This window comes from Numida meleagris, chromosome 3 (genome assembly GCF_002078875.1).
Source record: "Numida meleagris isolate 19003 breed g44 Domestic line chromosome 3, NumMel1.0, whole genome shotgun sequence".
Taxonomy (NCBI): Eukaryota; Metazoa; Chordata; class Aves; order Galliformes; family Numididae; genus Numida; species Numida meleagris.
The window spans coordinates 107,045,151-107,061,391 of NC_034411.1; the positions used below are offsets into that span (position 1 = coordinate 107,045,151).

At 50.7% G+C, this 16,241-nt stretch overlaps 1 protein-coding gene across 11 annotated transcripts in view; it reads left to right on the plus strand.

The window, feature by feature from the left end:
- The window catches only part of EXTL3 (exostosin like glycosyltransferase 3), a 109,816-nt gene that overhangs the window by 87,938 nt on the left and 5,637 nt on the right, over positions 1-16,241 (plus strand). For all 11 annotated transcript variants that reach the window (XM_021392390.1, XM_021392398.1, XM_021392391.1 and 8 more), the window contains one exon: positions 14,352-14,479. In XM_021392390.1, coding sequence (XP_021248065.1) covers positions 14,352-14,479 — 128 coding nt within the window. The remainder of the gene's footprint in view (positions 1-14,351; positions 14,480-16,241) is intronic.

The following is a 16,241-nucleotide window of genomic DNA, read 5'->3' on the forward strand; positions in this document are numbered from 1 at the left end:
TGTAGCTCTTCATTAGGAGAACTTGGGCAAACAGAAGAGCCCGCAGAGCATCACCACGGCCGTGCCCACAGCCACATCTCAGCCTCGCTTGCCCCTCCTGGCAGCAGTGACGCCGCGGTGACGTCATGCTGGGTAACCTTGGTGGTTTGCTTGTCCCTCGAGGTGTCCGCAGCAGCCACCACAGTCGCAATATCCTCAAGGAATGAAAACCTGCCCACGTCACCTGCTAGGCGGGACTGCAGTGCTGAAGTTGCCGGCGTGCACCTCGCTTGGGAGCTGTGCTCCTGGGGGAGGTGAGAGGGAAAAGGGATTTGCATTAAATCTCTGCTCTGAACAGGTGGAATGACTGCACTAGGGTTTGAGTGAGACGGCGTACACACACACATTAATTTCAGAAGGATTTCCAGCAGTAGCACGAAGAACGAGTCATGAAAGAGAAGACCTGGCTCAGGCATGGGATGGAGACTTCAGCCTCCCCTTTCAGCCTCTCCACATTCAGGGTTTCCAACCAACATCCGGGTGATGACAGCAGAACCTCACTCTTTGCTGTGCAATTCTCTGGCAGCTTTTTCAGCCGCACGAATAAAAGCTAAAGGAAGCAAACGAAGTGAAACACTGAGTTTGCAAACCACACATCCAGCCCACGCTAATGGCACTAAGGTGCACCCAGGAAGATTCAGGCCTTGCTGTGCTTTAACCCTGTGCTCTGGTGCTGATGTGCTGGTTTTGCTGGCTGCAGGGCACGTGCGTGTGCTTCCTCTTCAGAACTGTAGCGTAGCAGTTTGCCCCGTCCTGATGCTTAATGAAGCCAGTGCATGGTTTTAGCAGCTCTTAAATCCTCTTGAGGCAGCTTGCTGCCTGTCTTCGTGTGGCTCTGAGCAGGACATGGGTTGTGATGAGGGGGGACAGGATTCTTATTTCTGGTATGATTATAATCCTAAAACCCTAAAGCAAAGAGTTGAGTTTGGACAGCCAGAGTTACCTGAAGAGAATTTATTTTAACATACTTAATATGTATTTCAGAAGGCTACTGGTGCAGCAGGCATTCAGCAGAGAGAAAGCACAAAGGCCCAAACAGCGAGGTGATTAAACTCTGCAGAAGCTTGCACTCAAAACAGCCACAGATCCCCTAATGCAGCAATTAAATTCTCCATTTCCCTTTCAGAAACTTGCCTAAAAGCCCCCCAGGACTGCAGCCTGAGGCAGGGAAGCGATCGGAGCGCTCAGCCTCCCATCCCTCTTCGATGCATGCTTTTTCCTCCTTGCATTTCTCATCGTGCCCTGGAGGAGGTTGGGAAAGAGAGGACTCAGCTCAGAAGGGCCCTAAATTTGGTTTTAATCTTGAGTTTAAACAAAAGGGAGACTTGGGCCCCATCTGTGCCCTTCCATCCCTCTGACTCCAGCATCTTCAGGTCTGCGTGTCTCTCAGACTGGGCAAAGATGTGTTTTTAACACTTTATGTTCTGTCTTTAGTTCATGAGAAGGTCTCTTAAGTTTCTCAGCCCAAGGGAGGGGAACCCTGGCTTTTAGGCTCCAAGGGCTTCGTGCCGTAGTGCAGCCGCACACATCCCTGCTTGCCAAAGGGCTCTGAGCAACCCCCGAAAAGACAGAAGATGGAAGAGTTCACGAGGATCAGTGCTTCGTGTGTCACTTACAGCACCGTGTCTGCCATGCACAGCAATGGCTGATTTGGGTTTTGCATTGGAAGCCTTTGCAGAGGGGTGCTGGCATCGTGCATGGAACACCAATGAATCCGTAGGCTGATGCTTATTCATCCCGAAGCAGCGTTTCCATAACCTGTGCTCATGTTGTAAGAACTCATCACCTGAGCCTCTGGCTTTCATTTCTGTGGTCCTTCAGCGATGGAGCCGTGGCTGGAAAGGCCCTGCAGCAGCTCACTTTCTCCTTTTCCTCAGGGTTAGGTGGTGTGTGCTTGTAGGCATTTATGAGCAATTTGACTGGGTTCACTGCCAAGGCCGGCTACCGTGGCTGTCGGCAGTGACTAATCCTTTCCTTAGAGCTTTGTTGCAGAATAAGCAGCAAGCTTTGATCTCCGCAGCCCGTCCCAGTGGCGTCATGTCCTTTTCTGCTGGCTTGGTGGCCGGCTGGGAAAGCTTATTCAATTTAGCAGCTTGTTTAAGAAGGAATAATCTTCGGAAGAATTCAAATCCAAAAGCATTGATGCTTTGCAGACCTGTTGGGTTGTGCTGGCCCTTGAGTTGCCCCAGTGAATCAGGAGCCGGGCGGAAATGCCATCAGGTCCTTTTGCTTTGTGGGAGCTTTGCTACAAGGCTGTAAGGATTGTGAAGGGTCTAGAAGGCAAGATGGAGGAGGAGCAGCTTTGTTTGGCCTAGAAGAGGCTGAGGGGAGGCTTCATGGCAGCTCACAGGGAGAAGTGAGGGAGAGGAGTGAGGGCAGCGGGCACGGCCCCAGTGCCGGAGCTCAGGGAACACTGGGACGCTGCTCTCAGCCATAGGGTTTGGGTGGTGCTATGTGGAGCCAAGGCACAGACTCTGTGATCCCTGTGGGTCCCTTCCAACTGTGGACATGCTGTGGCTCTTGCTGAGCGCAGACTTGCACGGCAGCTGTGTGGTTGCAGGCTGTGTCCGTGCTGCTGCCAGGCGCGCAGCACCACCTGCTGCCTGCTGAGCTCCCCGTGCTGCTCAGGAGCTGAGTGAGCCCTCAGATCCCCAGGAGTTTGCTGGCTCCCCATGTACTTTCACCATATCCCAGCAACAAATTGGCTGCTTAGTTTACCTGTGCTGCTAAGACCCAGATGCTTGTCACTCCGGGGCCGAAGCAGGGGTGCAGTGAGGCGTGACCGTGTGCTGATAATGTAACAAGCAGCTCCGGCTTCTCGGGGATTTGCACGCTGAATATTAACTCAGACAACCTTGCAGTACATCACTGCTATTGCCTCAACCCAGTGCTTAGCTCTCCCATGTGCCACATGCTGTTTTATAATAGCATTTCCATAGACAAAATACTACAGCAGCCTGTCTCGGGATTCCCTTGGCTTAAGATGCAGTTAGTAACCAGGAGAAAGGAGCTGCTTTGGGACATCAGGAAGGAAAACCAAGGAAGGGATGCACTGCCGAAGACGATTGTGTGTGAAATCAGATGCTTCTTACATGAGAAAGCTTGTAAATGTCCGCAGGTAGCAAGGGCCACTCCCATGGTGTTGCAGCCTCCAACCAGCACCCTGCTGGCTCTCTGTGCTCCTCTCTGCTGCTCTCACTCAGCTGCAGGACAGCAGTGGTGGGGCAGGATTTGGTGCTGAGGTCAGGGCAGCAGCAAATCCCACGTTGTTTTTCCAGGGCTGAATTCGGGCTGCTTGTAGGGCTTGCATGGCGCTTTCAGTTTTAGGTATTGAATAGATGGGATAAAGGAGAAATCTGTCATGTTGGTCTGCTGGAAGAGGGGAGACCTCTCAGGGCATTAGAACATCAAGGGGACAACTGGGAAGGCCGTCAGGAGGCTATACAGAGGAAGGTGACTCCTGGACACAAGGTTAGAGAAAGAGATGAGGAGCAAGAGAGAGAGGTTTTCATCACTCTGCTTGTTCTCACATGGCTGATGTAGCTCACAGGTGCTCCCCAAGCCGTGTGGGATCGGTCAGCAAACATACTGCAGCTCTCCTGCAGGAGATGGTTCTTTATTCCCAAGCTGACCAGTGGGCTGGCAGTGGCACAGCAGCTGCAGTACTATTCATCTTCTGGACACTTGTGGCCCTTTCCCCCCGAGGAATCTGACGCTGCTCTCCCTTCTCTTTCTGTTGGTTGCTTTTTCTTCAGTTTTCTTGCAATCCAGCTCTGGAGTTAGTGATGAAGCATGATGGCTCCCCGTGCCGTGCTGTGAATACAGAGTGCTCTGCCTCCCAAAAAGCAGCATCTGGCTCCTTCCAGTGGTGCTGGAGGAGGAAGCCCATCCTGTGAAACCAGTCAGTAAGCAGAAAGGTGATGGAGGAGCAGAGTTTGGAACCAAGGGCTGCAATTTATTTGCCTGACCGCTGTATCCCTGGAGCTGTTCCTGTTTCACTACAAGTACCTATCCATGTTAGCCCAGTGAAAAAAAGTTTGGCATTGAATGTCTAAATTTTGGGTCTCCCAGATCGCCTCGAGTCCGGGGTGTCTGCAGTAATGGGCAGCCTCATCTTTTACTGTGGAAGAAGCCTTACAGGGAACAAAACAAAAGCATTTTTCTGAGAGCGTAGCAGCTGTAAGCTAGATAAGACTGTAAGAATGCTAATTTTCTCTTGCTGTGAATGCAGGTGACAAAGTAAAGTGGTTTCAAAGCACTGGTGATAATTGAGTTTATGGGAGTTTTTAAAAGGAATTGTTTTTAATTATGCCCAATTCATGTGAACTTTGTAATTTCTAACACAAAGTGGTCCTTAATTCCCAGCCCATGCTGTGGGTTGGTGGTGGTGGTTATGGTTGCCTGTATTTATCCCAACCATCTATTTCTAAGTAACGCATTCACAACCTCTTGATGAAAGCCTTTGTTCCCCCCCGATTTGATTTCATGCTTTAATTGAAGTTTAGGGAAGAAGAGGTGGTGCTGCTGCTGCCCTCTGCTTGTCTGCACGGTACCTGGTGAATTAGCATCCAGCCCTGCAAATGAGCAAGGGGGAACCTTCAGACACCAGCTTGGGGCTGGCGTCCTGCTTGGTCACAGCTGGCCCTGCCACGTCAACGCAACAGCATTTATCTCATGACCGCCTGCTTGCTGGAACTTCCTTTCTTCTTTGTTTGACCACGGTCAGGGTGATATCCTGACTATGCTCTCACATTTGAGCTGATGGAAATTGCTTTTGTACCATGAGCTGTACTCATTCCAGAGAAAAATGAGAGATAAAAATGCTGATGAAGGAATCACGGTCCGGATTTGCTAGTTCTTTTCTACTAGCATTATACGGAAGAGCTGTCATCTCTGGGGAATGGATTGGAGGACGCTTGCTGGCAGAAAGCTGTCTTTATTTCAGCCAGAGCCATCAGAACTTTCTCAGTGAGATCTCAACTTTATAATCTCCCCAGAAAACTTCTCGTCTGCAGCAGACCTGGAAGCCAGAAGTGGAGGTGCGTGACTGAGCGTTCTTCACGCTTCCTGCTCCCAGCAACATAGGCATTAATAAATCCTCTCTCCTCCCCTCATCAGAAACAACCTACCTGCAACTTGATGGCAACGTGGCTTTGCTTATATACCGAGTTCATATATAGCAACTTTTTAATAACCGCTCCCTAAGTTGTGAGTAGCGTGTCTGCATTCCTTCCTCCATGAACTGAGATGTAATGCTCACTGTGAGGCCCCAGATATGAATGTCTGCATTAGAACCCTTCAGGGATGGGACGCAGTTCAATGCTGAACGGCGTCGTCAGGTGTCATTACGCATAACGTATTCGAGCTGACAAGACGTACAGATTTTAACAAAAAATAATTGCACCTGCTCTTCTGGGCTTTTTTTTTTTTATACTGTTGTAATGGAAATCCTGCTTGACAGATCGCTCGTAGAAAGAGAAGGAAACTGCTGAAGAAGTATCTGCACAACAACACTGAGGATTTGCACTGAAGAAAGTCTCTGTTAATTAAAGCAGCTGAGCTATCAGCCAAAGAGCAGAGTGGAAAGATAAGCGCTGCCTCACTTGGTGAACAGAAAAAATGTATTTCCAGTAATCCTCTGGGACAGCATCCCTTGGGTTTCCAGCACTCTCTTCTTCCACTGGAGACGCTCTGACTCTCCGTTGTGTATTTCTGTATCCTCACGGTGCCTGTTTCCCTGTTTCCTTCCTTTCAGTGCTGGTGACCTGGTGCTGCTTGGCAGGAAGAGGATCCGTCAAGGGTGCTCCCAGCCCACCGTGCTGATTTTCTGCATGCTCTCTGTCTTGCAGATGAAGTGTGACAGCCTCTCTCAGATCCAGCCCTGAGCTCTCAGGCCATTTGCTGCCAGACTTCTCAGCGCAGCCCAAGGGGCTAGCGACGAGTCCTCTGCAGTGAGTGCAGGAGTAGGTGAGCTAGCTGGCAGAGTTTTCTTAAGAGTGAAGAGCTGAGAGAGATCTGGACTTCAATACTTAGGAAGTTTTGGGCTTCGTTTGCTTGTTGCCTGCTTTAGTAAGGACAAGGCTTTATAGTTTGTGTGTTTTTCTTTAGCTCTTGTATGGCTCTTCCAAGGAAGACAGCATACTGAGGTTGTACTCTTACCTGGCCCAGCACCTCTCCTGGCACACCTGTGATGTGATGCAGCTGGAAGCGCAGGGCAGGAGCACGGAATATTTTTACCAAAGTCAGCTCGGCTTTCCCAGTGGGTTCCTTTGTGAGCTGGCTGGCTTTTCTTCTTCGTCTGCCTTTCAGCGTTCTGGTGGTTGGTTCAGGTGCAGGAACAGGGTAGCCCTGCTCCGGGCTCTCTCCTGGCACGTTCTAACACTGCTGCTCCAAATTTCACAAGGTGCTCTGGAAACAGATGAGCCCAAGCAGCTCGCAGCAGTCCTGGCTGCTGGTAACACCCCTGCCTCGTGCAGTGCTGTGCTGCACGGCTCAGTGCCAGGGTCCCTGTGATCCCCCAAACATCCGGGAGCCTTATGGACCCTCATCTGTTGTTTCTCCACTTAATTGGTGCTGTGCTGTCAGGCCTTAGGTGAGGTTTGTTAATTTTCATCACTCAGAGCTTGAAAGGGCAGTATTCCCATTATATAGGACTGACCTTTGAAAATCCTGTTAACAGCTTATTTCCATCCAAAGATCTTTGCGTTGTTAGCAAATGTCCATCGATCTAAGAGCTGCCCTGTGAGATTAGGAAAAGATAGATGGTGCTGGCTTGTTGAAACACAGCTTGGCTTGGTGCATTCTATCATTACAGGATTTGCCAGGTGAGAGCAAGCTGCTGATGTTTGCCTTGCTGCAGCTTAGAAGAGCACTGCTAAAGAAACCATTCACCTGCATGTGGGAACTTCACACCTTGGGATATTGCTGATTTAATTGTAAAAAGTTGGGATGGTCCATATGGAAACCCTGCAAGGGAGTGCTTCCCTGCTCCATGGCTTCATCTCAGTGCAGGGCAGTGCTCTGTAAACGCTGCAGTCCCAGAGGTGCTCCTGGCAGCCAGGTCTGGAGCTTTGCTGTCCCGTGCCCCGTGGTTCTTAACATGAAGCACAGATCGGAGCTTCAGAAAGCTGAGAAAGGAGCGAGGTGAAACCAGGGGAGAATACTTACAAGGTATTTGAAAGCTCGACCACAAGTGACAGTTATCCCGAGGACCTTCTTTGAAGCCAGGTAATTACAAATAATTGTAAATTTATCGAATCAGGCAACCAGTGCAGTGTGCATCTTTAAGAAACACACGTGAAGAATAAGAATGAGTGGTTCGATCTCTTCAACGTTAGAAGAAGAATTCATCTGCTTTCATTTCTTTAGAATGCTGTGTCAGCTGCACCCCCAGGAAAATGAATAAGTGATGGGTTTTATGTGGCTCACAGTGTTTTCTCCTCCCAGCGATGGGCAGCCCGCTGCTGGCTTAACGAGGGCCCGAGTGCTGCACCTCTTGCTCTATCACATTTAAAAAAGAATTTCTGCTGGTATCGTCTGTTTGGTTTTGCTCTCACTGGGGCATAAGTTCAGTTTGGTTTTTGCGTATTTTAAAAATGCATCTGTTTTGCCAGTTTGCATGCACGGTGTGCAGCCTCTGGAGAGCTTTGCAGCTCCAGACCCTTCCGGTGAAGCTCTCGTACCTCGGGAGATGAGTTTGTCAATAGTCTCTCAATCCTTTTCATTCCAATTTTGAAAGCTCCTCCAAAGGAGAGGCAGCAGAGCACTGATGCCCAGAGCCTGGCTGGGTGTGGGGCGTAGGGGGAGTGTGACTGCTTCGAGGTGAAGAAGAAAGCACTGAGGCTGGAGCAGCAGGATAATTAATACATGAGAAAGGGGATAACGGTCACTTTGAAATCCATCTTTACAAGAGATGATTAAAGGGAAGAAAAAGAAAAAAAGATGAAGACTACTGAAGAAACATCCCACTGCTGAACACCTCTGCAGTGTTGGTATCTCTGGTGTGAATGCCACTGAATTGAGCAGGAGAGCAGGTGAGCCTGTGGGAGGTCAGTGGGAGCTGGTGCAGAGGAGCAGCCGCTTTGTTCTGCTGCACTGGAGAGGAGCTGGGAGCCAGCCCAGATGCGAACTGCATCCCAAAGTTTGTTAAACATCGGTTATCATGAAGGCAATCACAAGAGCATCTATTTCTTTACAAAATGCCAGGCTGCTGAGATCTTACGGCGTTTGGCAGCATTGCTAGAAGGTGCTTTAACACCATATTTACACATGGCAAAGCTGCAATTTCCCCTGGAATTACAACTGGTCGTGGGCTGGCAGGAACGCCCGCAGTCCTGTGCTGTGCTGGGGGATGTCCTCGAGCCTTCCCTTGTGACAGGAATGCCATGCTTGCATCCCATCCTCTGCCTGTACCCTGCAGCCCAGCCTTGTGCTGGGGTGAGCATCAGCTTGCAGAGCATAGCATGGATTTTTTTTTCCCATTAAGTGAAGAATTGCTGGCTGAGCTCCAGGCTTAGATCTGGGCTTTTCAGTGTGGTCTTGGCTGTGGAAAGCAGGATGCTGGCCAGTAGAAATGAGATGAATTTCTGTTCTCTGCAAAGTGGGAGGATGTTCTCATGGAGGGAGTTGAGCTCAGCAGGAGGAGATGGTTCTGCACAAGGACAGAGCCAGCAGGCAGGAAGGTGTGCCGCTGTGCCTTCAGGAGCCAGAGCCTGGTCTTTGCTAAGCACCATCATGGCTGTCCCTGGTAAGGGCAGTCAGGTGGATCTGAGCTCTGTGCTGGAGCCAGGGTTGTTTGTAGCATGCAAATAATTGTATCCCCCTCCGGCATCCCAAACCTCTTGGTTTCCGTGGCTGGCAAGTGCAAACCTGTTGTGATGGCTGCACTCCCAAAAAATTACCTAGCTTTGAAATGCAGAGAAGCAAATGGCAGTCTGATCTGCCATGTTGGCTTCATCGGGACAGGGGATGGAGCCAGGCCCGGTAAATAGCTCAGATTTATCCTGCTTGGGTGTTCATGAATCCTTGCACATGCACAGCACCCATGATGAGGAAGCCCTGTCTGCCTTGAAAATCACCTTTTGACTCAGCATTTGTGTTTTGGTCCGTCCAGCAGCCAACTGGTCGTAAGGACTGAGCTGGACGTGTTGCTTTACTGGGATATCTGGATTTTGTCCAACCCATGAATTGAAAATAAGTGGTCTGAATACACAATGATCTCAGGTAAGGACAGAGGGGATCTTGGTACTGCTTGTTGTTCTCCCTCTGCTGGAGTTTGGTTCTCCCAAAGTCCACTAATGGAACGCACTCTATCAGGCATAATGTGACTGATTTTTAATTGCTTTCCTTACCTTGTCAGTCAGCAGGAGAACGCAGCACTGCTTCTCCACAGCTTGGGAGATGCTTTTGTCCTTTTTCTTTGCAGTGAGGTTCTGGCCTTGCCAACTCCCTATGGCTCCACATGCCCAGGGAGTGGTGGAGTCACCGTCCGTGGAGGGGTTCAGGAACTGTTTAGATGTGGTACTAAGGGATGTGGTTAGTGGGGAAGTATTGGTGGTGGGTGGACGGTTGCATTGGGTGACCTTAGAGGTCTTGGCCAATCTCGGTGATTCTGTGATTCTCTGGAGGTGTTCAAAGTGGAAGATTGTGTCCTTGGCAGGGGGTCTGTGTCCCCAGATGTCACCATCAGGATAAAGTGCACTTTGTGGAGGTTTGCTGTGGCCCCTGGGGCAGCAGGAAGGCAGAGGGCCTGATGCTGGGCTAGGGCACTCCTTCCTGCAAACCAGTGACTTGCTTCCCTGGGTCCTACTAAGAACTGCAAGAGATGGTGCCAAGAAAGAGGGATTGATAGCGCTGTACATCTGCATTGTCCCCAGAGGGCTGCGCTGGCAGGAGCTCTCTGCTTTTCCTTCCAAGTATAGATCAAGGTTGAGCCTTTGGGCAGCGGAGGGAGATGTGTTTGGCTTCTGTGTCTTCAGCGCTGTCATTTTCAGCCGTGCAGTGCACGGGAGCTCGTGGTGTCCCCAGCCTGGCTCTGGCTACGGTGATATTTCTCCCCAGTTGAACTGGCTCAGATTTGGGAACGATGGAAGCGAATCCTTTTCCTGCGAGCTTGTTCTTTGTCTCCCCAAATTATTGCAGCTCCTCTAAGGCCGTACTTTTGTGGGTTGTTTTTTGTGGGTTTTTTTCTGATGAAGACCTGACATGAGCAATGAGCTTCCCAGTTCTTGCCGAGTTTGCTCTTTGCCCAGAAATCAGTCCAGTTCACTAAGTTGAGCTGTCAGAATTTCTCCAAGGCCATAGACATTCTTCATGTTTTCATTGTTAAATTATACGTGACACTTAATTTAAAGCTTAAGCGTAAAGCCTCGCTAGCAAGGAGATTGCTGGAAGATATTGATTTTACTGCATCTTTGTATTTACGTATAAAACCAATGCAAAGTCTTGGCGTTGGTTGGGGTATTATTGCTGGGCAGGCCATCGATTTATGCTTTGTTTTAGTTCTAATGTTTCTAAGATCTGTTTGGCCAACGTGACTGAACAACACCAGGAGCAAATGGGCGTGTTGAACAGTTTGGCATTGAATTTGGGGGGTTCTATGCTCTTTGAGCCAAAGGAAACGTGTGGAACTGAATCACCTTGATTTGCTGAAAGAAGAAGATGCTTCCAACACAGTGAGAAGTGTTTCGTGTCTTGCCATTTGTTTTAAAAGTTTACAAACTGTCGAGGGGATTCAGGATTTAGAGCTGAGGGTGATGGCAATGTTTTTGTGCTGCTGCTGCATGTGGTAATTTTGATGGAGGCAAAAGTGTTTTGTTAAACACTCCCAAGGAAAAGCCAAAACCAACCAAAATAAGGACAGCCAGAGGTACAAAATCTGAGACAGATTTGAGTCCGGAGGGGCTGGGGTTTGCATGCAGGTCCTGGCATTGGTGCTGTGCCTGATCAGTGTTGGGAGCTCTCATGTTCCCTACAGGGGAAGGTGGCTCTTTGGTCTTGGTCTTTGGTCTTCCCATGGCCTTTATGTCTTTCAACTCACCAGTGGATTTGGTGTCCTCCTGGCTATTAGAATCCCCTTGGATAAAGGTCACCGCTGAATCTCTGTTTGCAGGAGCACAGCACTGCAGCGCGTGCATCGCGCTTTGCTGAGGGAGCGCCTTTTATTGGGTTTTCAACCAGCTCACAGCTGTTGAGAAATAAGGTTTGTGCCGAAAGCTGTCATTAACGTGATGGAAGGGCGGGAGAAACAGCCCTGGGTGTTGAGAGAATGGAGAAACAGCCCTGGGAGACATGGAGAGCTCAACCTGTTTCAAAAAGAACCAACAGAGAAGAAGTTTAACAGAGGTGACTTGAAAAGCCCTTCTGGCTTAACTTAGTGCCACCAACCCCACCAGCCATCTGCCATTGGTCCCTCATAGAGCATTTGGAGACCAACCGGTGCCATGGCGTCTGATCTCATCGCCATGCCTTGTTCTCTGAGCTGTGTTTCGTGGTGTGTTTTGTGATGAGGATCTCCCAGAGACAAGTATGTGCAGCAAGGCCTGAGCTCCGCTGCACGAGGAGCTCACACGGGAGTCTGCTGGCTTTCTCACCCAGCCATCCACGTGGCAGGGGTAGATACGTGGCCCATGAAGTCATTTCTGGAAGGGTGCTGTGAGAGACCTCTGGCCAAGGACACGACCCAATAAGCTGCCACGCAGCTGTGTCTTAGGTTTGTGATGAAGTCATGAAAAACTGCTAAATCTCACTTAATGCTGTACGAAGGAGAGGGCTGAACTTCCTTTATACTTGGCTGGTGTAATAACCCTTCTTTTTTCACCCAGCCTAATAAGCTTTGGAGTGTGCCCATAATGTCCATTTCATGCCTGACCAATCTGCTGTTTTCTGAGCTCCATTGAAAAACTTTAGATACGAATGGCTCAAGTCCCTGATTCAAAGACTCTCCCCATTGCCCCTAACCTGTTTCTACAAGATTAGCTGCTTGCATTAAGGAAGAAAAGTTACCCAGAGATTCTCTTCTGTCTTTCTCAAGAATTAGATTTCCTTTCCAATGACGTGGTGCCCTTGTTTCCGTGGCTCAGGTGCAGGCTGTGCCTCCCAGTTCTGCCTGGGGAGCAGCAGCAGGCTCCGTGCTGAGCGCCTGGGGATGGGAGGGAGGATTGGAATCTTAGGCATCTTCATCATCATCATCATCATCTCTCAGATCACTGCCTGCATGTCCCCAGCCGCTTCCTTGGAGCAGCTGCCCAGGGCCGAGTGGAGGAGTTTACAAGAGCAGTGGAATAAAAGTCTGACAGCAATCAGCTGAGTCCTGAAAATGCAGTAAGGCAGGACAGGTGTGTTGAACAGAAGCCATCAAAGGCACCAACTTTACATTGCTTCTAGCTTCTGCTTGTGCTAATGTGATGATGTGAACATGCTCATTGTGTCCTGGAGGCACTGCAGCATGCGTCTCTTTAGGGAAGAGTTTCATGCCAATGCTCTGATCTTTCTCTCCCCTCTGGGGCCCCAACTTCAGATGTTTCAGGATGGATCCGCTTCACTTTCTCAATTGGCAGTAGCTGCATCACGGTCAGCACGTTACAGGAAAACAAGAAGTCAGTCAATAAGGTTTACCAGGTGTTTCCTTGGGATCTATCGATTTACAAGCTGCTTGAATCTTAAATGCTCCCCATTGAAAGGCAGCACCTTGTTTAGCAGGAGCATGCCTGTTTTCTGTGCAGCACGCAAACCGAGCACTGGCTGTGCAGGTGTGCAGAGCTTCCCAAAATGCACCCACTTTTCTTCCTGTCCAGATCTGTATAATGTGGGAAGATGCGAGGTCTGGGGTGAAAAACAGCCTCGTCTTCATTGGGTCGTAGGAACTCTCAGCTGAACGTTGCATCCTTACCTCTCCCTTGAGAGTGAATGGCAGCCAGAGCGCAGACCTGGCCCTGGGCAGTGGTTGTGGCTGCTCACAGCTTGCAAAGTGGCCTGGGCACAAAATCCAGGGGGGTGCTGGCGGCAAAACTCCTGTGCTGCTCAACCCCAGTTCTTTGCCTGCCCATGCATCTTCAGCTGGCCGGGTGCGATGCGCGGGCAGGACCTTGCCTGGAAAGCATTAGATCAGTTTGCAATAGACCGGGTCCAGCTTCTGCTAATCCTAACGAGTCAGCCACCCACGGGCTTCAGTGAGATCAGGCTTGTTGAGGAAATCCCATTGTAACAGCAGAGACACGGCCCGTTGTACGCTCTGAAACTGAAGGATGAGCTGTTTATCAGTGCTGGCTTTAATACATTTCCAAACCTACTAGAGGGCAAAGTCTGCACCAGGAGGAGTGCTCATTCGGGAACTGTTGGTCACAGGACTTCAGTGGGAGGAACTTCCATGCTGTCACCATGCTGCAGGGCGATGGCCAGGCCTGCACGTGGGCTGCGGTTTGCTGGAGGGGCCCCTGCCCATGTCAGCAGGCAGGAAGCTGCTCCACACCTCCTGCTTTTGGGATTCCTGCCTCTCCCCAGTTGCTCTCCCATGCAGCTCCTCATTGCCATTCCCACCTCGATCCACCGTGGCTTAGAGCTGCGGAATTTGCCACCTCCCTGTAGCAGTGTCCGTGCTTTTGGTGGCTCTTGGATGGAATATTTTAATGCATTCTTGTCAAACTTCCATTTTTTTCCTGTCCCCCAGTAGCTACCAACAGATGAAAGCACTAACGCTGGCTTTACGTGGGAATGTAATCGTACCAGCTGTCATACAGATCCCCGATACAAATATTTTCCGCTGTTAATGGTTTCAGTGTGGGCTTTTTTATGTGATCAAACGTAATCTTATTTAATGGAGTTTTATTGCCGTGACGCCTTATTCTTTTCACCGGGCTGGACATTATTTTTAAAGCAAGAGCCGATTGCTCAGCAGAGCCGGAGAAGCAGGGGCTGAGCGGGAGGTATTGCACGTGGGTCCCTTGTGTCTGAGGGACAAGGCAGGGATAGTGGTGGAACAACTCAGGTTGGCGCGATCAGAGCCGGAGAAATGCTACAAGGGCTGCTTGGCCGGCAGCTGCTGTGGTTATTACAGAGCCATGTCACAAAGGCGGCACTTACAGCTGCTACCTGGTGTCTGGCTCCTGGCAGGCCTGCAAGGTAGAAGGCTGCAGCGAGCTGGTGCCTTCTGCTTAGCAACCTTCATCCGTCACAGGGGCTGCGAAGCAATGCCAAACCGCGACAGCCAAGCCGCGATAGCCAAACTACCGCAGCTGGAGCACGTCGCCCTGCCCCCCCCCGGTCTCTCTGTCACATCCGCAGTCGCCGTGACTGCAGTGTTGTTTGTCTGGTAGGTGGTCCGCACGGAGAAGAACAGCCTGAACAACCGCTTCCTGCCCTGGGACGAGATCGAGACGGAAGCCATCCTGTCCATCGACGACGACGCTCACCTTCGCCACGACGAGATCATGTTCGGGTTCCGGTGAGTGGCACGGGGCACGGCTTTTCTGCATCCAGGGGCTGCTCAGATGCAGTGTGGCCATCGCGGTTCAAAGGACGAGCGCGTCCCTTCCCCTTGGCTTTCACAGTTCAGTTTCTTGGAGGAATAGCAGGCGTTAATGGATTGTTTAATTCATTACGTGTTAATGAGTTGCAGCCAGGTGGGCTGATTGCAGGTTGTCCGGGCAACCTGATTCTCACACGTCTTAACCTCAGCTCTTTGGCTTTTGCAATTCTGGTGGCGTTCCCTTGATGTTGTTGGGAGCGCGTGGTTTCCTTGCCTGTGTAGGAAGAAAACTGGAAAACGAACCCAAGGCTTTTGCGCTCCACACGTTGTGTGCCATCAGTGAGAGCACGACGTTCCCTGCAGGGATTCATTGCTCGCGTGCTCGCAGCGGGCTGCTGTCCTCCATGCTCCATGTGGCACTGGGATGTGACAGCTGTTTTAGCATCTCTCTCTCCAGAGCACAGAGATAAGAGGCGTTGCACAAAGTGTTCTGGTTGCTCTCATTCCTACTCCTCTTCTGCTCCAGCACCTGCATTTTCCATCAACGTCGCCCTGGCACAGAGCTCCCTGATAATGAGCCCAAAGGAGAAAGCGGTTCCATAAGAGGTTTCCCCAGGCTGCTGCTGCTCACCCTCGCTTGGCTGCAGCTTGTCAGCCTGGTGTGGGGCTGACTGCAAATCCAGGAGCTCCTGACAGCTGTCAGGGGTGCAGGCAGGCAGCAGCTCTCCTCTCCTCTCCCTCCCAGACGGGTTGGCTGTTGCTTCGGAGGAAGACGGAAAGGCACAAAACGCCTGGAAACCCAGCGCTCTCTCTGAGAGGTGAGAAGTGAGGCATCCAGTGATTACAGCAGGCGCTGGGACTCCTGGCTCCCTTCATACCCCACTGCGGGCTCTTTATCTGGACTTGGCCATTTTCTCCCCCTCTTTGGTCTCCGTTTGCCTTTGCTCATCTGCAGTGCCTGGCTGAGGCTGCCCTGATCAGCCCCGGAGCGCCTCGCGTGGAGATTGATTGCTGGGAGCAAACCTTACCAAAGAGCACGGCCAAAATGCTCTGCTGGAGGAACGCTGGGTTTTGCTGCTGAGCTGGCAAGGAAACATCACGCTCACGTGGATGTGGGAGAAGTGAAGGGCAGTGAGTGGTTTCTGCTGCAGCTTTTCAAAATAATCATCTTGGATTGATAGGAACCCTCAGCAAGCAAACGCTTGCGGGGAGGATGGTGTCAGGGAAGCTGCGGGCAGTGTTAATTGCTCAGTTCTCATTACCAGGTTGTACTGGAGTTTCCTTAATTTGACTAGAGGATGTAACAACAAACCCGTCTTTGCTGTTTGATTTGTTAAGAAGTGTAATGAGTGCCCAGAGCCTCAGGAACTTTGTCTCTTCAGCAGCCCACAGTTGCCCTGCAGCCACCACTTGGGAAGCTCAGCAGGAAACGGACCGAGGGAGGAGGAACCAGGAGCTCACATGTGTGCTAGGAAAATAGGAAAAGGCCACCTGCTGCCTGATGTGGTGTCTGGGGAGAAGGGAGAGCCCTTCCAGGCTCCCACCTGGGGCTCGTTCCTTGTAGTCACTGAGGTACAGCTGGGACCATTAGAGAGGTTGGACTGGTGCATCCGAAGGAAGCCATGGAAGATGGATTTAGTTCCCAGGTTAGACATCTGGCACTGACGTTTGTCTTAATTACTCCTGACAGCGTTGCAGCTATCCTGTGGGATTTCTCTGGAGGAGAGCGAGCTTCAGA